This window comes from Nansenia antarctica (genome assembly GCF_963989245.1).
Source record: "Nansenia antarctica genome assembly, chromosome: 4".
Classification (NCBI taxonomy): Eukaryota; Metazoa; Chordata; class Actinopteri; order Argentiniformes; family Microstomatidae; genus Nansenia; species Nansenia antarctica.
The window spans coordinates 68,390,253-68,417,152 of NC_137689.1; the positions used below are offsets into that span (position 1 = coordinate 68,390,253).

At 50.7% G+C, this 26,900-nt stretch overlaps 1 protein-coding gene across 1 annotated transcript; it reads left to right on the forward strand.

Moving 5' to 3' along the window:
• Positions 1-667: 667 nt before the first annotated feature.
• On the forward strand, positions 668-20,602 carry sapcd2 (suppressor APC domain containing 2; the record flags this gene model as incomplete). The annotated part of the gene is made up of 6 exons (XM_080530351.1): positions 668-1,547; positions 15,948-16,078; positions 18,907-19,050; positions 19,445-19,546; positions 19,949-20,065; positions 20,474-20,602. 6 exons carry the CDS (start codon positions 668-670, stop codon positions 20,600-20,602), a joined length of 1,503 nt encoding a protein of 500 aa, XP_080386477.1.
• Between the last annotated feature and the right edge of the window lie 6,298 nt (positions 20,603-26,900).

Here is a 26,900-nt window from a genome sequence, read left to right on the forward strand (position 1 = left end):
TAGTGTGTCCTTTGTGTGATAGATAGGCCTATCACACATCCTTAATTTAATTGGCCTGCCTGCACACTGATATGCATCACAAATTGTATAATAATAACCATAATGCCATGACTCACACAAAAATATAATGCTTAATTATTGAAAAAAAATCATCCGATCAGGTTTCATTTTTGCGCAATAAGGCACTGCTGCCCTAAAGTGTAAACTCCTGCCTAAACTCCTCGCTCTCATCCAGAGGGGGGTGCGGTATGATCCCGGGGTGAATAACGTTCGGGCTTATTGAATATAACAAAAGCTCAACTCAAACTTCTCCCATCGACAAGCTCCCACCAATGAGCGCACGGCAATTCAGACCGTGACCAATGGGCTGCGTCCCGAGACAAAGTCTGCGCAGACGTTTGAAGGGCGGTCCTGTTGAAAAAACTATCCCGAATCCTGGAATCTGTGACCGGGGAAGGCAGGGCAGTGTCGCGACTTCAGAAAGGTGGGACAGGGAAGAGAGGATAACATCATTTCGATTTGGAAAATATAGAAAAAGATAACCACGGTGTCTTATTAGAAACGAGGTTCATTCATTGTAATAACTGATTATAACCGCGTTATAGGCTGTAATCCTGTTGAGTTTTGGTTTGACATCATTTTTAGAGAGAAATCGATTGATAACTTCATGGCTTTGATAGCGACCGATCGGAGCTGCAAATCGAACGGGCCGTCGACAACTTATGGGAGGTTTGGCGCACGTAGAGAAGGCATCCAAAGCAAAGCGACAGATAGTTGCAAAACGGGTAAAATCAAAATGCAACCGAAAGACACCGAATATTCAACAGATGGCTTACCCAAAGCGTTCCTGCACAGTTTGAGGACACTCTTTGACATCCTCGATGACGGAAGGCGAGGCTATGTCCACATATCGGAGATCGAGAGTCGGTGGCAGGGCGCGGAGACTCAGGATTTGCCCGGCGGGGTGCTGGAGTGCCTCCGGCGGGTCGCCCCGCCGCATGGGTGCCTGACCTTCGAGCGCTTCGTGGCGGGGCTGCGCTACTCGATGCTCAACCCGGACCACAATCCACACCTCATGGCCCAGGCTGCCCTGGTGCACCCTCAACAAGCACACCCGTATTCCAAGCAGCATCATCTGCCACCTCAAAAACCTGCCCCGCTCTCCTCCTCCGGTAATGTCGGGATTCGGATTGAGAATAAAGTTCGCCCCCTGGGACCGAGTAACGGGACCAACACTCAGCATCACCACCGTGCCTCCTCGCTGCAGAGTCGCTCCAGACATGAGGAGGGGGGCACCACGGGGTACCCCTCCGCTCCGCCTGCCCCAGCGTGTGGTCCGGGTCCCACGCGCTACAATAATAATGCTGCTGGGTTTGAGAGAACGGGAAGAAGTTTGGAGCGGGTTCCCATCATCGTGCCCGAAAGCGGCGGCACGTATCGGACGGATTCGGTTCGGATCGGAAAGCAAGCGCACCCGCCGCAGCAGAGTCGAGTGCGGTCCATCGACTCCCTGGCGCTCGAGTCGTCATCACATCTCCAAAAACCAAGTGAGTTGAAATACAAATCATGTGAGCAATAGGGATAATATTCAGGATCAGTGGTCTGTGTGTGTGTGTGTGTGTGTGTGTGTGTGTGTGTGTGTGTGTGTGTGTGTTTGTTTATCTGTAGAGATCAGGGAAAACTCCAGTTGTTATAAACGGGTCAGAGAAGCTATTCTGCTGCCACACACACACACACACACACACACACACACACACGCACACACACAATCACACACACACACACACACACACACACACACACACACACACACACACACACACACACACAGTACATACCATGTCATACTGTACTAGCCACTACTGTCAGAGCTCATCATTCCACCATCATGGCAGTGTTGCATCGATCACCTGGAAAAGAAAGTTTCTAGAAAAAAAGACTTTGTTCTTGATTTGTTGGTCTTGTCCTGTTGATACGTCTAAAGGATTACAAGTCCTTACTTGAACTCAAAAGTAATGTAATATAATGCCTGACTAGACTGGATTGGATGCCTGAAGGCAATAATGATTATTCATGTTGGCTTTGAGTCGGGATGAGGAGTGGTTTTACTGTTCCATCATGCAAAGACTTGACTTAGTACAGTGGAGTCAGGGTCAGCACAGTGGAGTGGTCAGGGTCAGCACAGTGGAGAGGACAGGGTCAGGGTCAGCACAGTGGAGTGGACAGGGTCAGGGTCAGCACCGTGGAGTGGACAGGGTCAGCACAGTGGAGTGGACAGGGTCAGCGGTACTGGGCCCCTCTCTCTGAGTCGGCTCAGTCCTTCCTCATAGAGGATTATCCCAAATCAAATCCCTGTTTGTGTGAATGTGCTCACATGTGCTCTGCTTGTTATCACAGTCAAATTGTAATTCGACCACACACACACACACATGACCTCACACACACACACACACACACACACACACACACACACACACACACACACACACACACACACACAGTCACACACACACACACACACACACACACACACACACACACACACACACACACACACACACACACACACCTCTGCTGATGCTGCTGGTGTCAGTGTTTATTGACAGTGCATGTGTGTTTGTTCTCCCTTGCCTCCCTGCTGAGGTGATAAGAGACAGCCACACACACACTCACACACACACACACACACACACACACACACACACACACACACACAGCTGCTGTTAATCACCTGGTCCTGACCTGCTGGTGCTGGCAGATGGCCCATTAACATCAACATCAACACTCACATCAACACTCGCATCAACACTAACGACCCCACGGGGGGGAGGGGGGTGCAATCCCATATCAATTCAGGAAGTGAATTGCTAAAATTCCAGTTCCGAAGGTTCATCATTGAAAAGCACCGAGAGGGAATTTGGAAATGGAAAGAGTCAATCCACACTGTTAGGGTTGGGTGGGTGACAGTTCGCTGTTACTGCCCTGGGTAGTAACTCTGCTATTACTCTGGTAAGAACATTGTAAGAACATGCTGTTACACACCACATTCCTTACCGTACTGTAATTTCCCAGGGAGAGAGAGAGAGAGATGGAGAGAGAGAGAAGGAGAGAGAGAGAGAAGGAGAGAGAGAGAAAGAGAGAGAGAGAGAAGGAGAGAGAGAGAGAAAGAGAGAGAGAAAAGGAGAGGGAATGAGATAGAGAGAAAGATAAGTAATGTTTTTAATCAACTTGTCAATCAATTGTTGGAATGTGGTAATGTTTGCTCTAGGCACAGGGTCAGCCATAGTCGGCGCCCCTGGAGCAATTAACGGTTAAGTGCCGTGCTCAAGGGCACACGCAGCTCCCTCCTGAGGCGGGGATCGAACCAGAGACCTTCTGATAGAGAGAGAAAGGGATGATGGACAGTAATCCCAGTCCTTGTGGGATGGCGGAGCTCATTAGGATGGTCTGTGTTCACTGAGCTCAGACAAACCGTGGAGAAAAGCCCTCTCTGTGTCTCTCACACACACACACACACACACACACACACACATGCACACACGCACACATGCACACACTTTCCTCTCTCCCCACCTCTCCCTCCCTCAGTCTCTGTAATGTCTCCTGAGTCTCTGTGTGTGTGTGTGCGTGTGCGTGCGTGCATGCGCCCGTGTGTGACTCTTAACGAGGACTGTCTGGAGCTATAACGGTGACATGTTCGTGTCCTCTCCTCGGAGCCCAGGCCGCCCCGGCTCCTTCCATCACTGCCACCCAGGCGCACCTCTCTCTCCACGGGACCGCGGAGTGTGCAGTGATGTAATCCCCCACAGCATACCCCCTGGATTAACGCAGATTACAGCAGTAATTGAGGCAAGGCGGCGGTGGTGGTGATATCACCCCCACCCCTGGCTCCCCCCCCCCCCCCCCCTCTCTCTCTCGGGGGTGGAGGGGACGACGTCCAAAAACACGGATGGAGGTCCTGGACCATGTTTCCTGTTGCGACACATGAGGACGAGACTGATGGTGCGTTCAAGCGCTCCTCCGAAAAAAACTCTCTGAAAAGCTTCCCGTCGAGATTTAGAGTCGGGGTTTTGGCGTAGAGCTCCCTATTGCCGACTCTAAGAGAGCTCAGATGTACAAGAGCTGCCGGGTCAGAAATGCGTTCCAGTCTCCGAGAGCACCTGAATCCAGCGTGATGTGGTACTGGAGTAGGGTAACGGGGCGGGGGGGGGGGTCAAAGCTTGCAAAGGCTAGTGGTGACCGTGACACTAGCTAATGATCTCCTAACATCAGTGGCATCCCAAACAGTAAAGCCAGCGTACTTACTGACCTGTTTGGCTTCCTCTATTACAGTACATGCTGGCCCGAATGACCATGTCATTTACAGTCAGATCCACTGTGGCGTTTCCCATTAATGACCTAGACTGTGGTGGCCCGCCATCGTCGTAATTTGTCCTGCCGTAGTCTCATAACGAACTGTCTGAAAATATTTAGCTGTCTGTAACCAGGGAGTAGCTAAAGGACTGTAGAATTTAGGAAGGGCTGGTTATCTAACTAACTCGGAGCTAAATCGGCAGTGTAGGAGGATACAGGCAGGGGGCGCCAGCAACCCTTTAGACTAGCAGTACTAGCATTAGCATTAGCATTAGAATTAGCATTAGCATTAGCATTAGAATTAGCATTAGCATTAGCATACAACTAAACACACAGTAATGTAGCAAAGATGAACAAACACATTTATTTAGACAAATGATATATACATCCCCGTATATACTCCCTCCCAGCCGGCCACACACACACTCAATCACTCACTCACACGCAGGGCCTGGCCTGGAAAAGGCTTAGAGTCCCGGACTGAAAGGAGCGCGTTGAGGCCTGGTTGGAGCTCGCATGTGCTTCGAGGAAGGCAGCAGACAAAGGGGGGGGGTGACGTAGCAACTCGAAGGGAAAGGGGCTTCTTCGTAGTCCACGACGAGGTGTGAATGGCTCAGGTCCGGTGGTCCACGGTCGGTCGCAATCCACCTCGTGAAGGCGACGGCTTTGTCCCGCTTGGGTCTCGCTTGGTCCAACGTTAGCAGCCGGCGGCTGGCAAGGCTGGCTAACGGGGACACAGCTAAACCGGGCTAGCGCTGCCAACTCAACGAACTCCGAACTCCCGCGGTGCTGCGGGTAGCCCGTGATTCACTACTAACAGTCAATGCCAAAGGCAGGTCTCCTCCGACACTCAGAGTCTCCCGTTCTCCTTGTGGACTGTTGAGAGATGTTGAATTGCTGCTGTAAGGTTTGCCCTCTGTCACAGTGGTAAACTCAATAATCACTCTTCAGGTCTTCAGCTTCAGCACGGTGTGCGTTTTACTGACTCCGCCATCTTAGATCGACTTCTCGTTTTCTCTGCTTCTTCTCACTCTCGTTACTCTCATCACTCTGACGCACAGACCACTTCCGTCGCTATATATACACCAACCGAACATACATCCGGTCACGTACGCCAACCATACATCCGGTCACGTACGCCACTCAAAACCACGCCCACTAAACTGGCGCTTACACAATACTAAACAAAACTTATACAATTACAATAACAATACATACACCTTCATGAGAAACGTACATGAATAGTATGGAAAATAATAAAGGAAATAACAGGGGCAAAATAGGGCTGATTCGGGGAAACTAAACTGGCTCTAAATTGTGGGCCTTCATAACAGCCGCCCCATGAAACCCTCGGTTTCATTTAACTAGGGAAGGCACACTGGCTAGGCTGCTCTAGCAGCGTGAGGTAGGAGGTGATAGTGTCCTTCGTAATTTGAGGGAGCTCAATCAGGCGTGCCACAGGTCGGGTGTAAGTGCGACCACCAACGTCCACGATGGCCGTCCGCACCCTTCCATCCGGACCCGGCAGGACCTTGGTCACTCTGCCCGTCTGCCAGGCGGCGCGTGGAAGGGACTGGTCGATCACCAGTACCACGGCACCTTCGGACAAGTTGTCTCTCTCCCTCGTCCACTTCTGCCTGACTTGCAGGGTCGGCAGGTAGTGCAGTATGAACTGCCTCCAAAACTGGTCCGCGAGCACCTGGCTGTGCCTCCACCATCTTCTTCCGGTGAGCTCTGCAGGGTCGTAGACTACCTGAGGCAGTGCAGAGTCTCGCCGCCCCATCAGCAAGAAGTTGGGCGTAATGGGATCCAGATCTGCTACATCACTGGAGGTATAGCCTAGGGGCCGGGAGTTCAAGATGCCCTCAATCTCTGCTAGTACAGTCTCGAGCACCTCATCGGTAGGCACCTTCTGTCCGAGAATGGTACGTAGGACGTTCTTTACCGAGCGAATCTCCCGCTCCCAGGCTCCCCCGAAGTGTGGAGCATTTGGGGGGTTGAACTCAAACTTCACTTGCTGGGAGGCGAGTCTGTCACGGGCCTCCTCAGTCATCGCAGCGTAGCTCGCCCTCAGCTCGGCCTCACCACCGACGAAGTTGGTGCCTCTGTCCGACCGGAGGGTCTTAGGGGTCCCTCGCCTGGAGGTGAACCTCTTGAAGGACATGAGGAAGCTGTCGCTTGTGAGCTGGTGCAGAACTTCAAGGTGCATTGCTCTCGTCGTCAGGCACGTGTAGATGATGCCCCACCGCTTTTCGGAGGCTCGCCGGTTTCGGACTAGGAGTGGCCCGAAACAGTCGACCCCAGTAGAGTGGAACGGAGCCTGTCTCAGTCGCAGCCGGTCCTCGGGCAGATCGGACATCATGGGCTGCGGCGGCGTGGCTCGCCACCTCTGGCAGTCCGAGCAGGACCTTTGATATCTCCGTACCGCCTCCCGTCCATGGAGTATCCAGAATCTCCGTCGTACCTCCGCGAAGACACGCTCTCCACCCGCGTGCTGCACTTTGTCATCATGGTGCTTGATGACCAATCTGGTGACCTGATGCTTAGTGGGAAGCACGATGGGATGCTTCGTGTCTAGGTCTAGATCTTGAGCGCGGCGCAGTCTGCCACCCACGCGAATGAGAACACCGTCGAGCTCTGGAGCTAAGCCGCGGAGTCTACTGTCCGAGGGGATCGGCTTCCCTTTCTCGAGACACTCCAGCTCTCGGGAGAAGGCATCCTGTTGGGCACTCTGCAGCACCAGGAGCTCCGCCGCGGTGTAATCTTCGGCGCTGAGCGTAGTATCTAGGGGTAGACCGGCCTTGGAGCAGAACATCCTCTTCTGCAGCTCTTCGAGCGTCTCACACTCCTCTCCCGGAGTAGTCTCAGGGTCTACGACCTGGGTGGTTCCGCAGAACAACGTCTTACGCAGCTCTTTGTCCTCTCTGTCTTCTGCTAACGCCGGCGTGGCTGGCCACTCTGACTCCCGCTCCTGTAGGAAGTCTGGTCCCGTGTGATACAGGTGGGGCTCAGCCAGATCCTGGAGAGTTGCCCCTCTCGTGATGACGTCAGCAGGGTTCCTCTTGGTGTCTACATAACGCCAGCAGTTCACCTCAGTCAACTCCAGAATCTCTGCGACTCGGGTGCCCACGAACACCTTATACCGACATGAGCTGGACTTCAACCACTGGAGGACGGTAGTGGAGTCTGACCACATGGTGACGCTCATCAGCGGTAGCTGGAGCTCGTCGAGCAGGAACCTTCCCAGTTGCGCGCCGTTCAGGGCAGCACACAGCTCCAGTCTTGGGATGGACTGTTGCTTTTTCGGCGCCACTCGGGAACGTGCCAGGACAAACGAGACGTGGACTTCACCTCCAAGCTCTGCCGCTCTGACGTATGCCACGGACCCGTACGCCATCTCCGAGGCGTCGCAGAATACATGTAGCGTGATGACACTCCTCTCTAGGTCCGTGGAGGGAGGGAAGTAGCTCCGCTGCAGCTTGATGTGCTGGAGAGTGGGAAGTTCCTGCTCCCAGGCCTTCCACTTCTCTTCTAGGTGACGAGGCAGAGGATCGTCCCATCCTCGTTCTTGGGCCCACAGCTCCCGGACAAGCACCTTGGCCATCGTCGTGAAGGGAGCGATATATCCCAGTGGGTCGTACTGGCTCGCTAGAGTGCTGTATATCGTTCTCATCGTGACGCGTTGGGGCTTGGCAGGCTTATTGCGATAGCGTAGAGTGTCGGTCTGGAACTGCCAGATAAGTCCGAGCGTCATCTCCTGAGCATCATCTGGTGAGTGAGAGACCCAAGCCTCGCTGCTGGTCGAGGTGGCCTCCTTCGGGAGGTCTCTGATGACTTGCGGGTCGTTGCTGGCCCACTGGCAGATCTCAAATCCACCCTCCTGGAGATGAGCACGCAGGTCCTGGACTAGCTGACGGGCTTCCGTGGCTGTCTTCGAACTGTGGAGGCAGTTGTCCACGTAAAAGCTCTTATGGACGGCGTCAAACACTCCAGGAGGTGCCGTCTCCTGCGCGGCGTGAGTCTGTAGCGCATAGGTGGCGCAACAGGGGCTGCAGGTTGTCCCGAAGGGTAGCACCTCCCACTGGTAGATAGAGGGGTCGGGGTCGCTCGGGTCCTCTCTCCAGAGAAACCTCATGAGTGGCTTGTCTTCCTCCAACATCCTGACCTGGTGAAACCTTCGCTTAATGTCACCACTGACTGCGATCGGCTGCTGACGGAATCGCACCAGAACTCCCAAGAGGGCTGGGGTCAAGGTTGGACCAGGGAGAAGATAGTGGTTGAGGTTGAGCTTCCCCACCTGGTAGTTACAGTTGAAGACCACTCGGTTCTTCCCGTTGTGGTGAACATTGTGGTGCGGGAGGTACCAAGACTCGGCACTCTGGTTCGCCTCGGCTGGCTCAAGCTTCTTCACCAGACCGGACTCCGTCAGTTTCTTCATCTCCGTTCGGTAAGAAGCAGCAAGGACCTCGTCCTTCCTCATACGCTTCTCAGTGCTGGTCAGACACTGTAGGACGGTTCGAGGGGATACTCGAAACTCTGGCATGGGTTCTCTTCGGAGTAGTGGTGTGACGTATCTCTTCACGCCCTGGACTTCGATACGCACTGTCTTTGCTTTAAGGAGGTCTATGGCGTAGACGTCCTCCTTTGACCGTACGTAGAGCTTCTCATTCTTGTAGGGCGCAACGTCTAGCGTCCACAGCTTCTGGACGTTGTCTAGTAGCGCCGCATTCATGGAGTCCACACTGGTGTGAAGGCAGTTGATGGTCTGCACTTCTTCGGTTCGGACATGGAGGGATGACGTAGCTCTCCCGTCTCTATCTCTCCACTCGGTAGCGCCTTGGAGGGCCCACCCAAGCGCAGTCTTAACAGCCATCGGGCAGCCTCGTGGTCCTCTCAGCGGAGGACGGAGCGACACGATCAGTGCAGCGTTGTCCGAGCCGATGAGAAGGGTTGGCTCCGCTCCTTCTATCGGATGTAGGTCTACTCGCCGTAGGTGGGAATATCTTGCGCGTAATCTCTCCAGGGGGTAGTCGTAGCGGGAGAGCGCTAGCTGGTCTGCGGTGAAGACATTCTGAAGCCGATATCTGTCCGACGGCCGCCCCGCCGGGGAGATAGAGAAGTTGATTCTCGCCCCGGTGACCTCTTTAAGGTCGCGACGTATCGTGCGCAGAGTCAGCTTCTCCTCAGTCCCTTGGAGCCCCAACTGGCGCACTGCCTCCTGGAGAAGGATGGTCCGTTCCGACCCGTCGTCTAGAACGGCGTACGTGTCGTACACAGCGTTGTTGTGGTGAAGTCGGACCTTCACCACCTTCAGTAGGACCTTGGAGCCGCTGCTCTGGGTTGGGTCTAGGTAGTAGACAGGGGTTTCCTCTTCCGGTGCGCGACCGGACCTAGGGCTTCTGGTGCCCTCCGTGGACCTGGCGAGGGAGACCTCGTGTAGGATGTTGAGGTGGACCTCCTCACAGCGGTTGCACTTTCTCCTCAAGGTGCAGTTCTTAGCCAGATGGTCGCGCCCACAGTTCCAGCACCTCTTGTTCTCCTCGAGCCACCTCTGCTTGGCCTCGGTACTCAGGTTGTTGAAGTCACTGCACTCATTGAACCAGTGCTCGCTGGTGCAGTACGGGCATGGCGGTGGACCTCTCCGTCCCTTTTGAGGGGGTTGAGAGGAATCCTTTCCCTCAGGTCGGGCTTTCCTCTCTCTCCGAGGCTCCTCCTCCGTGTGCAGCACTCCTACTGGGCGTCCTCTGTTCGAGCTCGGCCTGTCCCAGCGGTCTCCCTTCTCCCTCTCCTTCTTCGGCTCAGCGTAACCCATGGCGTCTACGTTGGTGTCATGCACTTCCTCCAGTAGGAACTCCGCGAAGGCAGCCATGCTCAGACCCAACTTCCCGGGGTTACGAACGCGCTGCTGTCGCCGGAACCTCTCCTGCCGGAAGCGTGGGATCTTGCGGAGCAGCCGCTCTACGTTGGAGGTGCTGTTGATCTCGCTGGCGCCAGCTGGGCCCTGCGTCTTCAGCATTCCAACCAAGGTGTGCACGCGGAGCGCGAAGTCATCTAGCGCCCGTTCATCCTTGATGGGGGCCTGCTGTTCGAGGGCTTGCAGTTCAGCAAGGGCGTGGTTCCAGGGACGACCGTAGCGGGCATCCAAGTCGGCGAGCGCTCTGGTGTAAGGTGTCGGTGCGGAGGCATGGGCCAGAACCATGTTGTGGGCTCTGGGGTTCCTCACATGCTGAAGGAGAATCGCATATTTGTAGGACTCTGAGCAGGAGTCGTCCAAGAGCGTGTCTAGGCAGATGCGTAGTTCCACATACTGGCTCCTGTCCTCGTCCTTGAAGAAGGGGAACTTGGGTCCCTCCACCTGGGGAAACATCCTGTAGTGGATGATCGGGGCTGGAGTGACGGTCTGGGTGTCCGGCCTGCATGCATTTTGGTTCCCTGGAGGACCTAGGGGTGTGCTACGCTCTTGGTGAATGGCTCCCCTCCCGGGCAGCGACGCTGGCTCCCTCTGGGCCGCGTAGCGGTCGGGTCCCTGGTCCTCTTCCTTCCAGGTGGTCAGCTGGGCCTGTAGTTGGACAGTCATGGCGGGGGTCATGGAGCCATCGGCGGGGGGTTCAGGAGATGGCACTCGAGAGGGCCGTGCGGATGATGCTCTGGAGCTACGGGCCGACGGAGCTCTGCTGATGCACACGTCGCGCATGGTCTGCATCACTTCCTCCATCTTCTCCGCGTGCAGTTGCTCTCTCGCCATCTGCCTCTCCGCCGCGCGTTCCGCCCCCTCCATCTGGAGGCGCTCGCGCTCGAAATGGATGCGTTCCCTCTCTAACGCCTCCTGGCGCTGTCTCTCCGCCGCACGTTCCCTCTCTAACGCCCCCTCCATCTGGAGGCGTTCACGTTCTAGCGCCTCCTGGCGCTGCCTCTCCGCCGCGCGTTCCGCCCCCTCCATCTGGAGGCGTTCACGCTCGAACTGGAGGCGTTCCCGCTCTAACGCCATCTCGGCCTGTTGGCGCATACATTCTGACAGCGCGGCACTACTCCCTCTGGAGTGCATGCTATCCGCCCCAGAGGCAGAACTGCCCACGGAAACCCTGGACCGGGAGGAAGCCACCGAACGGCAGGAGCTAGGCCTCGAGCGCGCCGCACTGGGAGGCAGATCGTTAAGGCTGAGGCCCTCCCTCTTCCGCCCGCAGGCGCTGTCGGACCGGGCCTCTCCTTCCTGCTCTTCCGTTTCTACGGCAAAACCCTGCTGTTCTGCCATCTCATCCTCAGGCTGGTGCTCTTTGATGGCTGTCTCGGTGCTAGCCACCCGCGCGCCGGCGGACACCTCGGCCTCTCCGACCACTGTATCCCGTGGAGTGCGCTCCTCACTACCACTCAGTGAGCTTTCGAGCTCAAGCTCATACTCCTGTAACCTCGGAGGCAACCGCGGGACTCTCTGTGGTCGTGGCTCTGGCTCAGGGGGCGGAGAAGGGGGGGTAACTGTCTTGTCTGGTTGGCTGCGCTCAGCCATGCTATCACTACACAACCTATCCGGCTCGAAGGACCAATTGTAACCAGGGAGTAGCTAAAGGACTGTAGAATTTAGGAAGGGCTGGTTATCTAACTAACTCGGAGCTAAATCGGCAGTGTAGGAGGATACAGGCAGGGGGCGCCAGCAACCCTTTAGACTAGCAGTACTAGCATTAGCATTAGCATTAGAATTAGCATTAGCATTAGCATTAGCATTAGAATTAGCATTAGCATTAGCATACAACTAAACACACAGTAATGTAGCAAAGATGAACAAACACATTTATTTAGACAAATGATATATACATCCCCGTATATACTCCCTCCCAGCCGGCCACACACACACTCAATCACTCACTCACACGCAGGGCCTGGCCTGGAAAAGGCTTAGAGTCCCGGACTGAAAGGAGCGCGTTGAGGCCTGGTTGGAGCTCGCATGTGCTTCGAGGAAGGCAGCAGACAAAGGGGGGGGGTGACGTAGCAACTCGAAGGGAAAGGGGCTTCTTCGTAGTCCACGACGAGGTGTGAATGGCTCAGGTCCGGTGGTCCACGGTCGGTCGCAATCCACCTCGTGAAGGCGACGGCTTTGTCCCGCTTGGGTCTCGCTTGGTCCAACGTTAGCAGCCGGCGGCTGGCAAGGCTGGCTAACGGGGACACAGCTAAACCGGGCTAGCGCTGCCAACTCAACGAACTCCGAACTCCCGCGGTGCTGCGGGTAGCCCGTGATTCACTACTAACAGTCAATGCCAAAGGCAGGTCTCCTCCGACACTCAGAGTCTCCCGTTCTCCTTGTGGACTGTTGAGAGATGTTGAATTGCTGCTGTAAGGTTTGCCCTCTGTCACAGTGGTAAACTCAATAATCACTCTTCAGGTCTTCAGCTTCAGCACGGTGTGCGTTTTACTGACTCCGCCATCTTAGATCGACTTCTCGTTTTCTCTGCTTCTTCTCACTCTCGTTACTCTCATCACTCTGACGCACAGACCACTTCCGTCGCTATATATACACCAACCGAACATACATCCGGTCACGTACGCCAACCATACATCCGGTCACGTACACCACTCAAAACCACGCCCACTAAACTGGCGCTTACACAATACTAAACAAATCTAAGACAGAACTTATACAATTACAATAACAATACATACACCTTCATGAGAAACGTACATGAATAGTATGGAAAATAATAAAGGAAATAACAGGGGCAAAATAGGGCTGATTCGGGGAAACTAAACTGGCTCTAAATTGTGGGCCTTCATAACATGTCAAAACACTTTAGACTCTAAAGTTTAGAGGGTCCGAGCTCCGAGGTCCACCCACCACAGTCTCACAGGATCCTGTGGGAAACACTGGAATGCATTTTAGGACCGCCAGAAAGACTTAGGCCGACCACAGACAGACCCGCGTTTACAGAATGAAACAGTCGTTTCATATGAATAGTTAGAGCAGACTACCCATGGTTCAAGGCTGAATGTGTCCCTACACTGTAGTTAGTTGGTCCTCGGGAGGGGGAGTACTCTCTCTCTCTCACACACACACACACACACGCACACACACACACACACACACACACACACACACACACACACACTTTCCTCTCTCCCCACCCCACTGTCCCTCAGGCTCTCAAATGGCTGTTTGTACACTGTAGTTGGTCCAGGACTGTGTTCCCACCTCAGTCATGGTGAGGGAGGGTGGGAGGGGGGCGGGGGGAGGGTGGGGGGGTTGGACAGACAGAATGTGTCAGAGCTTGTCGTCTAAACGCTACACCACATTACCTGTGAGGTGTGAGGAACTCACCTGAGGAACAACTGGCTCTCAGTCAGGGAGTGAGATCAGGGAGCGAGAGACACACACACACACACACACACACACACACACACACACACAGTCACATTCTCTCTCCCAGACCTGCCGTTCCCACACACACCGCTCACCAGGACCAGGGGAGACATTCCTCGGCAGATATTAGAGCACTGAGCAACATGACATCACCTGTAGAAGCAGTTTAAACAGATCTAGGAGATAAAAGCCAGCACCCGGCACAGCTGTCTGTCTGCCTGCCTGTCTGCCTGTCTGTTCTGTCTGTCTGTCTGTCTGTTCTGTCTGTCTGTCTGTCTGTCTGTCTGTCTGCCTGCCTGTCTGTCTGTCTGTCTGTAACGTTCTCTCAACAGTGTCTGTGGTACAGTCAGGAATGTGGCTTAGTGCCATGAGTGACAACCTCTATATATGCTTCCAGGCAGTTTATAGTCAGGTGATCAATGGAGCGTGCCAAATGTCTCCACCTTCCAGACTATTAGGGTCACACCTGTAAAAGAGACTTTAGTGTGAGAGCACAGAGCAACATGACATCACCTGTAGAAGCAGTTTAAACAAATCTAGGAAATATCTAGCCCAGCTGTCTATCTCCCTAACCCTAAAATTGAATATATTTTATTATATTTTAAATTGGAATTATTTAAAAATATGTAGCCTATATGTATTATATAAAACAAATAATTCCTTAAATAAAAGTGAAATAAATCATTGCCCTTCTGTTGGTCTAATGCTTTGTCCACAGCCTCCTACAGCTGATTCTGGGTCAGACACGGGAAGGAGCTCTGTAATGAGAGATAATGTGCTGATGGCCCTAGGCTGAATCCAGATCAGTTGAGTGCGATAGAAGACCCTACAGGTTTCCTCCAACTTAGTGTTCATGCTCTACAGGACTCATCCTGACCCTGATAGGATGATCTCATCTTCCACTCACTCACTCACGCACTCCATCTCTTTCTCTTTTTTCTCACGAACACACGCACCACGCACACACACACACACACACACACACACACACACACACACACACACACACACACACACACACACACACAGACTAGCTCACAATGCTGTCATAAATACTGTCAGAGACAAAAAAATTGTGTGTGGGTGCGTGCGTGTGTGTGTGTATGTATGTATGTATGTATGTATGTATATGACATTCCACCAGTAACCATAAATCCCCCTCAAGGGTTCCACAGTCCAACTGGAAGATTATCTGTAGTGTGAACCTCAATGAACTTTGCTCTGTTACATATGAACATAGATGTCTGGTTTATTACTACCTAATAACTACTGGCCTAAGTTAATATAATAATAATTAAAATAAATAAATAATAATAATACGTCTCTTCTAAAGTTCCGGAAGTTTCTTCTCCTCCAGTCTCACTAAACAACTTTTTGGTCTTTCTACTCATGTGTGTATTGTTATTGCACAACGTCTTGCTTTTTCATCACAGTCGTCCTACAGAACTGTCTACTCACATCCAAAGGGAGAAAGCGCTCGTGAGCGTCATAAGAGTTTGACAGAGTGTTTTAGCGCCGTCGTGTGGCCTTGTGTGGTTACTGCAGGACCCACTCGTTTCTCATTACGGAACAGCAGGTGCTGAAAGGAAATTAATGATCAATGAGCACACACTTACATTGTATTCTTATACAGTAGTGGTAATGCTTGTATTCCCTTATGAGATAAGACATGACACGACACGATAGGATAAGCTAAAAGCTTTTGTTTGGCTAGCCAAAAACCATAGCAGAGACATTTCCAACCATTTCTTCCTCTTGCACGCTCTCTCTCTGCCTCTCTCGCTCAGTGTCTCTCTCTCTCTCTCTTTCTGACATACACACAAACACACACACACACACACACACAAACACACACACGCAGACTGGATTTAGGAGTTGGCGTGCGATGAGAATGAGCTAGTCAGATGTTATCTGTGATGAATCTTGGCTGCGAGTCCCAGTTCAGTTCAGTTCTATCACAGAGTCACGCTCCACTGAGCAGAGAGAGTCAGAGTCAGGGAGAGTTCATCTCCAGCTAGCTGGACGTGTGTGATACTTACATAAGAACAAAGATACCCCAAATCATTTTTTAATAATTCCTAGTACCTTGTTGAAGTCTTGTTGTAGATATACCGTATCTGCACAGACCCAACATTTGATACCTGCATTCCCCCTCAGAATGATGTTTAATTTATTTTAATTATTTATATTTATGTATGTACGGTATATAGTCTAACCATCTCCTTGACCTTCTCCCTCTCTGCTCCAGGCGCTGTGGAGGCGGGCTTGCCGAGGTCACAGAGCGAATCAGCTACGGGATTCACCTCTTCCAGGCGCCATGGGCGGAGCCGGGATGAACAGAGACGCCACACCATCACCAACGGAGTGGATTATGGAATGGTACACTACACACACACACACACACACACACTGTGGAAAACCGTTTTTGCGTGGTTAGTAGCTGTTGGCCTGTGCTGTTTAGTGAGAGGGTCTGTATTGGGGCTGAGGTCTACTTGAAGTCACTTTCAATCAGGTTGATATTCAACCCAGCTTTGCAAGCTCTGTCGGCATCTGTTTTCAACTAGTGACAGCTAGAATATCACACACGTAGAAAAGTAGGTTCCCTCTCCTTCACCCACCCCTTCCTCTCTCTCTCTCTCTCTCTCTCTCTCTCTCTCTCTCTCTCTCTCTCTCTCTCTCTCTCTCTCTCTCTCTCTCTCTTGTTTCTGCTGGCCAACACCCACAATTCACTCCACCCCCTATCCCCCTCCCATCACTGTGTCATACCCCCACCCCTTCAACATATAGCCCACCCCCCTCTCCCTCTGGCCCTCCCACTCCGCCGCCCCCTTTCCATGCCCCCCTGTCTCTTTTTCCTTGCTCTCCCTCATTCTCTCTCCCCCCCGCCTCTCATTTTCTCTGAGCTCTCTCCCTCTCTCTTTCTCTCTCTCTCTCTCTCTCTTTCTCTCTCTCTCTCCCCCCCTCTCTCTCTGTCTTCTTCCCGCACTCTCTTCTTCCCCTCTCTCTCTCTGTCTGGAGCTGTAGAGGGATCTGCCTCCTCCTCCCTTCCCCCCTCCTCCTCCCTCCCCCCTCCTCTGGCCGTCTGTCCTGATGGTTGTGAGCCGGGTCGGGCCTAGGGGCCAGGAAGCTGGGGACTCGCTTGGCCCGCCCGGCCCAGCCTGGACAGCTGTCTGGGCCGCCTACACCACTGTCTTCATCCCCCTCAGCAGCAGCCTGTACAGCAGCAAAGCCCTGCACTTTTTCCTCTGGGTGAGTGGAAAAACAACTACAGGAGAATGGAGAGGGAGAGAGAGGGAGGGAGGGAGGGGTGTTGGAGATGTTTTGGAGTCGTGGTAGTCGTCTTTGAGGAGTTTGATTGAAGTTGAGTTATGTTTGTTTGGTTTTCACATGTCTGTGTGTGTGTGTGTGTGTGTGTGTGTGTGTGTGTGTGTGTGTGTGTGTGTGAGGGAGGTTGTAGCATGTTGAGATAAGCACCGATCATCTGAACAGCTCTGTGTCTGAGCTTAGTTTAGTTTGGGATTGTGGGTTAGGGTTAGGGTGCTCGGCTGAGGGACAGTAGGACTGAGCATGGTTGTCAGTGGTGGTGGTCCCTTGTTGATAAGCTGTCATGTTGTTGAGGTAGCAGGTGTGTGTGTGTGTGTGTGTGTGTGTGTAATGATGATGGTGACGCCGTACTTTGGGCTCTCAGATGAGCGGTCCGCCCTGTGTCATATCACTGTTTGTGTTGTACGCTTTGTCATCGGTGAACACTGGTGATGTGAGCCCCCCCCCCCTCCTCCTCTCTACCCCCCCTTTCTAGTTTCCCTGCTACCCCCTCTGTAACCCCCCCCCCTTTATGAAGAGTGGATTTGCCCTGCCTGTGGCCCACCACACAAACACACAGCCTGACACTCTGGGTCACGCTTCATTCCAGGCACAAAGAACCCCCCCCCCAACACCACCTCCCTCTCTCTCTTTCTGTCTCTTTCTCTTTCATCCCTCTCTCTCTCTCCTCCCCATTCAGAGCTGCAGGGCCTAGCTGAAAGGGGAGGGGGGGGGGGGGATGTGTTTAGTATGCAGTGGCACCAGAGGGCACAGGTCTGCACTGGGCTGGTTAAAAGTTCTCATCCCACAGTGGCCGTGAACCTGACCAACGTCGGTCGGTCGGTGTGTGCGTGGGGGTTCCATGACACAATCGTAGCAGAGGCCATAGTAAAGACGTGGTTATCCTCCCAACCAGGGACAGAAGGAGCTATGGTCTGTCTGTGTATAGAGCCAGCCAGGGGGGGTGACATATCAGGTGGCTGAAAGCCAGGACCGGGGCGTGTGCGTGGGGGGGTTCTGGGGGCCGGGGAGGTCTGGTCTGTGGAGCTGCGTGTTTGTGGTGCTGTTGCCTACACAGCACGGTCAGCAGAACGGACCCCCCCCCCCCCCCTCCAGACCAGGCTGCCTGCCGGAGTGGTTACTGTCTGTTTACCCCATTCTTAGGGCTCTCCCGTGTGGTTTCTGTGGCAACGGGGCTGATTTGTTTCTCTAAACTTTGGCCCAATCCCATTTGTACATTTTTAGCCCTACGTCTCGTTTCGGAGTGCCACTCGCTTCTCGGCTTGCCCCCTCGGAAGAGATTCACGAGGGGTAGTGGTTGAAAACCTTCCCCTATGAAATGTGATGACCCTTCAAGACCCTGATACGTCATCAGTAGGACCAGAGAAAAGCAGCGATGTTCGCGATTCGTTCACGGTGGTGGGGGGGGGGGGGGGGGGGGGCTGGAACAATCGCTACAATGCCATTGTCTGACAGGACAAAAGTGGCCACAGATGTCCACATGAAAAGATATGCATTTTGTACACACAAGCACTGAATATCTATAGCGATGTATCGCTATGAGTTATGCTGGTTTAGTCAATAAGAATATGATCAATATATGTACACTGGGACGATTGGTAACCCACATGTTGGGTATAGATTTTTGGCCATGGGTGGATGTGTTTGGACTCCTCTGTGGTTGGCCCAGGATAGCTTGAATCAGAATCAGAATCAGAATCAGTAGAGTGAAGAGTAGCCTCTAGTAGCCTGAAGATTAGGCACTAGTGATACACACGTGTACGCATTTATTTATACAGCAAAGTCAATTACCGTAAGCATTTTGTATTGTATTGTATTTTCACTGTCCACCTGTCGTCGTCGTCGTCCCCCCCCCCCCCCCCCCCATCCCCCGCCTCCCCCAGCTGAAGCAGATGAAGGAGCTGGAGCAGGAGAAGGACTCTCTGCTGGCAGGGCTGGACGTGGTGGAGCGGGCCAGGGACTGGTACCAGGCCCAGATCCACAATGTCACCGAGAGGCAGAGACACGTGGGCCAAAGCAACCAGACGGTAAGAGACAGGTTAGGCAGGGATACCAGGTGGTAAGAGACAGGTTAGGGAGAGCAACCAGGTGGTAAGAGACAGGTTAGGGAGAGCAACCAGGTGGTAAGGGGCAGGTTAGGCAGGGTGATGGTTAGAGGCAGGTTGGGCGTTCCTAATTCCATTCCATTCATCACAGTGTGCTTGTCCAGATGTGGGACATTGGGTTTATGACATACGATGGAAATGGTCAACATTCAGTATAAGTTGTCACTACTGTTGTTCTTAGTGCAGAGTTAAAGTCGCAGTTCATGGGCTTGGTCTTCTGCTGTGACATGGACAATGTTCTTTATCATGTGTTTTATCTCAAACTGCAAACACCTTATTCACTCTCTCTCTCTTCCCCTCCTCTCCCTCCCCTCAGGACTTCTTCACAGAATCCAGTCAGAGTCGCATGAATGTTCTGCTTCCCAAACTGCAGGAAGTCAACCGGTGCCTTAACGACCTCATATCCTGCTCCGGAATGGTAAGTCCTGTTGATGACGATGTCGGCTCCACAGAGCTCAACAACCTTGTTGAAATAGAACAGCAGAGCAGACTGTCTCTCGTCACTGAGCCTGTAGTTAAGTGGCATATATAAACAGGCCGTGGTGGGAATCACATGATCCTGCCAGGTCAATTTGAATGTCTCGGTCATCGTCAAGGGACTATTTTTTACTTCTGTGGGTGAATGGACACGTTATTTAAGACCTAAGCACTTTGTCTCCATTCAGTCACAAATGGATGTTTTATACAGAGGGCATAGTCACTCCTTTACCACACACAGTCTTGGCCAAATTGTGAAGAATCTCTCATTCTTTACAATCAATTTTCCTTTCTGTCTCTCAATGTTTTCCCCTCTCTCTCTCTCCCCCCCCCCCCCCCGCAGTCTTTTCCAGCCTCTGGCTCCCAGCCCACATCGGTCTCCCCCACCTCCCAGCCGCCTGGCCCTGCCCCCCCACATGTCATCCAGAGGCTGAAGGAGCAGAACCACCTGCTCACACAGGTAAACCATAGGCTACTATGTCCTGTCAGATTGTTGGTCAATGTGTTCATATATATCTCTCTTGCCTGTACAAATAATAACGCTCTAAACTTTCCCTTCCTCTCCTCTCTCCCTGTCCATTTCTCCTCTTACTCTCTCCTCCTCTTCCTACCACCTTCCCCATCTCTTCTCCTCCCTCTCTCTCTTCTCCTCCTCTCCTCTCCTCTCCTCTCCTCTCCTCTCCTCTCCTCTCCTCCCCTCCCTTCCCTCTTTCTTAACCTCTCCTCCTCTCCTGTCCTCCTCTCCTCCCCTCCCCTCCCTTCCCCTTTTCTTAACCTCTCCTCCCTCTCCTCCTCTCCTGTCCTCCTCTCCTCCCTCCCTACCTCTTCCCTCTCTCTCTCTCCTCTCCTGCCCTCTCCTCTCCTGCAGGAGGTGACGGATAAGAGTGAGCGTATCACCCAGTTGGAGCAGGAGAAGTCGTCTCTGATCAAACAGCTGTTTGAGGCTCGCGCCCGGAGCACGCACGACAGCAGTACCATGGACTCCACCTTCATCTGACCGCAACACGACCGCAACGCAACATGCACTGGTCTCGGGCTTCATCTGAACTCAACACAGCCACTTCACCTGAAGCCACACAATTACAACCCAATCAGACCTTTACATCTGGCATGCTGCCCACTCCTGGCAAACCTGAACTGTACCTCCAAACTTGACCACATGGAACCCCAACTTGACCACACTCTACCCCCAACTTGACCACATGATATCCCAACTTGACCACACTCTACCCCCAACTTGACCACAACGGTACCTCTGCCTGACCTGTCCCTCTTGGTAATGGGTCGTGGTCCTCTCCACTGCTAGCCAAGTCACTAACCCTAGCTGACCACTCCTTCTGAGGACCATGGACTCTGCTTCTACCTGAAGTCTCATTCGTAAACCACTCATAAACTCCAGTTGGGCTAAAAGCCTGGACCACCATCATCCAACCACTCCTAATGAGGACCCGCCCAGGAAACCCTCTCCTTCCCTCCCATTGGACCACTCCTAACGGGGACCTTGAACCCAGTGAACTCCTAACAGGGACCCGACCAAGAAACACCCTCCCTCCCTCCCATTGGACCACTCCTAACGGGGACCCGCCCAGGAAACCCTCTCCTTCCCTCCCATTGGTTCATTGTATCCAGGCACCTTGAACCCAGTGAACTCCTAACAGGGACCCACCCAGGAAACACCCTCCCTCCCTCCCATTAGACCACTCCTAACGGGGACCCGCCCAGGAAACCCTCTCCTTCCCTCCCATTGGACCACTCCTTTCTGGGATGATCTACCTGGATCCATGGATACCACGCCACATGACTACTTCTAGGAGACTCTGTTTACCTTCTTTCTGTTCACAGTATAAGCCACATGTCTGGAGGTCGTCCGGAGGTCATATTTCCTCTAGAAACAGCACAGGAAGCTAAGACAGGATCCCTGTCAATCACCCTGACAGAAGATGCTGTATGAACATATTTCTGATTCGGACTGACACACCACAGTTTACACATATTCATTGATTTTAACATTTTTATTTTTTAAACAAATGACACATTTTACATGTTGTGACTTTGGATTCCAACATTTGACAGAAACTTGTATCCAGGCACCTTGAACCCAGTCACACTTGTAATGGATATGTGCCCACCCATGTACTCCAATATGTTATTGACTTGTACCTCTCAGACATTTTTTAAATTGTTGATAGGACGGTAAGCAGGGGGTGTTACTGATTGGGAGGAGCTTATTGGTGGTTTGTTGGTTTGTAGAGTGCTTTCATAAACCCAAGGAGACTCCAGGACTGTATAAGAAGCTAATTGTGTTGCCATGTCTGCCTCATCTGACTGGCGTGAAGCACTAGTATATCCACTAGTATATTTGGTAGCGAAGCAGCATGTCAAGTAAACAATGTTATTTTTTGTACCCCTTAACGTGAATATATCTAGAGATCACTTCTATGTGAAAGGTGACGGATAGATAACCTAAAAAGCCAAGGAGTTGTATTATAGTGGACAGGAGAGAAGATTGCACGTAGAAGAGACTAGTCGAAGATGAGAAGGAAAGGAATCGATTGAATGTGTTTGAGCCCAGTCTTGCCCCCTGGTGGTAGAGTCACCGGCGGCCTGGCGCAGGGCTCAGGAAGAGAGCTGATGGGTTAGCTAGCATGGGAAATAAATGACTCCTTGGTTGAGGAACCTCCGATGTAATGTAATGTAATGTTGTGTACTGGACAGTGATTGGTCACGCAAGGTTGTGAAAGTGCCACATACTGTGTGCGTCCACTGTATCTTCAAGCCCTTGTTTCAGAGACAATAATTCACACATGTTAGCAAAGGATACTGAGCTTGCTACTGTTTACCTGCGCGCCAAACTAGGAAACTCAGCCATTTCCGACTCGTTTTTTACAAAGATAATACCTGGGTTGTCAACTTGGGAGAGTATCATAACCAACTAATTGGACACTCTACGCAAATAATTTGCACACATTTTTAACCTAACCCAAGAAGTTCAGAGTTTCCAACATTGCCTGAACACAGCTTCATTGCCAGTAGTGAGGGATGAGATCAGGGGTCAGTTGCCAAAGCTTCCTAGTTAAAGTAGTACTTCATCTCACCACTCCTCTCCTAGAGCAACACAGTTCTGCAATAACAAATTTCATTCTTTCACACATAGACGATTGACCTGCGAAGTTGATGTTTAAAGTGTTAGTATCTCACGGCGTTTGCGGCTGGGTTGCTGGGAAAAATGAAGAAATACTTAAGCTACGAAGCATTTATGAAACTGACCCCTTCATTATTGGATCACTGGGGGACAAACCTGAGTACAAGCACTGCTGCCCCTCTGTGCTCTACTCAAAATGGATCCCACTTCATCCACCAGGAAATAAACCAGTGGTTTCATTCACCACAATAGTCCCACAATAGTCATAACAATGGTCACTCTGACTGAGCTCATTCAGATGAGCCTTCCCAGTTTAGAATCCCCCTTATTTCTTAATAGTAAATTGCTATGTACAATGCAACTCTATGGTGATACTGTTGTAATGGACATTCTTGATGGGTACGTTTGGGATGTCCGCATATGTAGTGTCTCTGCTACTATGTTGACTGCCTGTTGTCTCTCTTGTATGATTGTAGGTCTTTGTTCTTGTGGTTTTCTTGCTGCTCATGTGTCTTATAGTATATTAGTGAATGCCACCCTATCCTTTCTGGTTTCTCTTTCTATCAACATTTTCCAACTTCTAACCAACTGTAAAATAAACACTAAAGGTTCTTAAAAAAAAAGGGGGTAATATCAACCCCTTTTCATGTACTTTTGTGGTGTGTTTGACCTATTGAACACTTTTGCTTTGCTTTTCCACTCCACTTGTTTTACAGGGTCAATCAGAACATCCAGATGAGGGTCATTTGTAGGATGTTTTGAATGTAATCTAGCTTCTTGTTGCACAAACAGTGTAGAATAATGACTGAACTGAATATCGTGTGTGCAAAGTCTATTCGGGCATGGTTGGACCTTTTATATTATAGCACAACTTTATCAATCCTCCAACCTCTTTTCCAGCATGGGATGCTTCCAGCTAATATTTTAGAAAATAAAGACATTATTGCATCATGACTTCTTTGGTTAACATAAGAACTGTTTCTACACCAAGGCAACTATCTAACAGTGTGGAAAACAGCATTTAATTCCTACTTTTGGTGCACAGTTGTCTTAATGGAAGTGTTAGTGGACTGGTAACCAGTGTTACTGGACTGGTTAACCAGTGTTAGTGGACGACTGGTAACCAGGTGGTTTGATGTGTAGCTAAGCTCATGTAGTGGAGAGAGAGAGAGAAGACTGCTTGTGTATTGTGTGTCTAGAATAGACTGACTGATACAACATCTTGCATCTATTACCCCCTTCCCCTTCTTTTGTATAAGAACGTTTGCCCCACCATTGCCTGTAAATAGCATATGGACTAATAATCACATATACAGGTACAGTAGCACTGAACAAGACTGTTTCTGTTGGCAATTTGTTCTCTCGGATGATTAAAATAAAAAAGAATGTTCACCAAACCATTGCCACGTTGGTGGGATGGTTGAACAAATGAAATGCCTTCGTTCCTGTATACTTGTGTGCACATTACTGTACGTATGTGTGTGTGTCTGTGAGTTTTTAAGAAACAGGGTGATATATATTCATAAGAGATTAATTAGAATAAAAGAAAACTAATCTAATGCTCAGATCACTTTTATGTGTTTATGTGACGGTAATACAGAATTGATTATTAGGCTACACTCCATGAAATTCAAAAATGTTGAGACACACTAACAAATGATCGTCGACTTGGCTGGTTCCACTGGAAACACAGACCCTCTAATGAAAGCACCCAGAGCAAGCAGCAAACAGCTAGTGCTGCTCATCTAACTGGATCTGGATCTCAGTAGAGGCTGATGGAGGTAGAAATCGGAGGTCGGTCTCATATCGCTTGAAACCATTCCATGCATTACAATGAGCCCATCCTCCGATTTCCACCTCCCCTGCTGTATCTGTGTTGTTCCTTGTGATTATGACTGAGTTTGCCTCGACTTTATGTATGCCAGAACAATTTCCTATTGGGTAATAAAGTATTACATTGTATTGTATTCTGATTGGTGGTCCATGCAGAATGGCAACACCATCCCAGACGAGACTAGTGGGGGAAATCATGAGGACAGGCTCATTGTAATGCACGGAATGCATAAGGAATGATATCAAACACACTAGGCCTACGTCTCTCCTGAGGTGTTCGGGCTGTTGTATCCACTAACCGATTAATACATTTTTTTCACTTTGCAATTTGGTAGTAAGTCAGATATTTTCTAAAACATTTCCAGACAAGAAACCCAAAGTGGTGCTTAAACCATGAGTGGGGGAGAGATAGGGTTACTCATTGTGATAATGAATCGTTAAAAGAAAACCTCAAGGGGATAAAACAGTGAATCAGATTCAGCTCAGATCTCTAAAGAGCTGCCTGCTGTCGCATGACCAAAACACAAAGCCCTTTACTTGGTCTGGTTCGGCGCTCTGGTGCTGAATGTGTCAGACGTCTGTTCAACCTTCCCTTATATGAACATGAGAGATACTCTGTGAACCCGACACTAACTAAACACAACCGAGGATCCAGTCACATGATGATAGAACCAAACAACCTGGGGTCCTGGGGTCGTGTGACGGCAGATGCTGTGAGGAGCTGTTCAGACCGATTGAAGGTCGCTCTCATTTGGGATGGCTTTACCAGATAAACACTAGGCACACACGCTATGTTTAAGTTATATATAAGTCATTGGATGGCATTGAATGAGCATTTTAAACAACAATCTAAACTAATTAAACATGAGAGTAACGAATCCTTGAGGGAATGAATCCAGCCTCACTTTTGTGTTTGACTTGTAATGTGATAAAGGATTGCTGTCATGTATATTTCTGGGACATTTATTTATAACAATTTATTTTGTTTTTCTTATCAAGGCACATTGAATGTAAAGGTGTGTTTTAGCCATCATGTGTAGAGGACTACATTTATCTGTCTCTGTTTCTCTGCAATCGGATGAAAATGAAGTGTGAAAATCTGTGCTCTCTGTTATAGAGGTCATCTGCAACGTCAAAGGACGTCTTTATAACACCAGCTTTCAATGTTCAGATGAAACACATTTTCATTCACTCTCTGCACATAAAGCAGACCCAGGGGCTCCATACTGTACAGGCTCTGTATCAAGGGGCCAGGGGAGGCTGGTGAAGGCAGAAATCAGAGGACGGGCTCATTGTAATGTGTGGGTAACGCAATGAGGAACGGTATCAAACATGTGTGTTTGAGTTTGATACCATTCCTCATTCCATTCTGTGCATTTCAATGAGCCCTTCCTCCGATTTCTACCTCCACCAGCCTCCCCCTGCAAGGGACCCAGTTAGCCAATGAGGCCGCCCCACACCGACAGTCATCATCACTGTCATCAAGTCGTGTCATCCCATGTAACAGATTACACTTTGTTACACTGAATTTCAGAAGTGATCTGGACCAGCTGGACTGGTTGCATCAGTTGTTTACAACCAAAATTTCCGTCAGGCACCAATGGCCGTGTTGCATCATTGCCAATCAGAGTGAATGGCAATGGCTTGTCACGACACGTCTCCCAAATGAACCAATGAAACTCTATCTTTTACCTATCCCTCTCTTATTGAATGTCTCTTTATTTGCACATTATATATATACACAATTGTTAATAATATGACAAAAACACAGTGTTTTATTCAATCAAAGCTTAGGGTTTTGTGATGGTAGATGGGGGCCAAGCTGGGAGGGAAATTTCCAGGTTTCTTCCACACCCTTCTCTCCGTACTGTGATTGGATAGTCAGGTTCCCTGTAGTGTTGTGTCATTCATGTAGGATGTTACATTTACATTTACAAATCAAATGTAAATGTTCATGTGAGGTGAGGGCTCTGTCCAGGATCATGCACACACGCACACACATGAGCAAGGGTGACAGACGATGAACTGGATGAACTGGAGAGTGGGGACACTACACACTGCAGCACAGACAGAACTAAGCCAGCGGAGGAGATACAGGCTACTGACTAACACCATCAGCACACAGAGAGCTGACCCAGGTACATTTTACACTTTTTCTCTCCATTCAAATTATATCTGACTGACTAGGCTGACAATGGAATATATACGTTAATAAACAACAGAAATATATTCCTTATCAGTCTAGTTACGACCTAATCAATGACCAATCCCTGCGTAATACATTTTTTTCCAGCTGGGGAAACCAAGGATTTGAATTAGA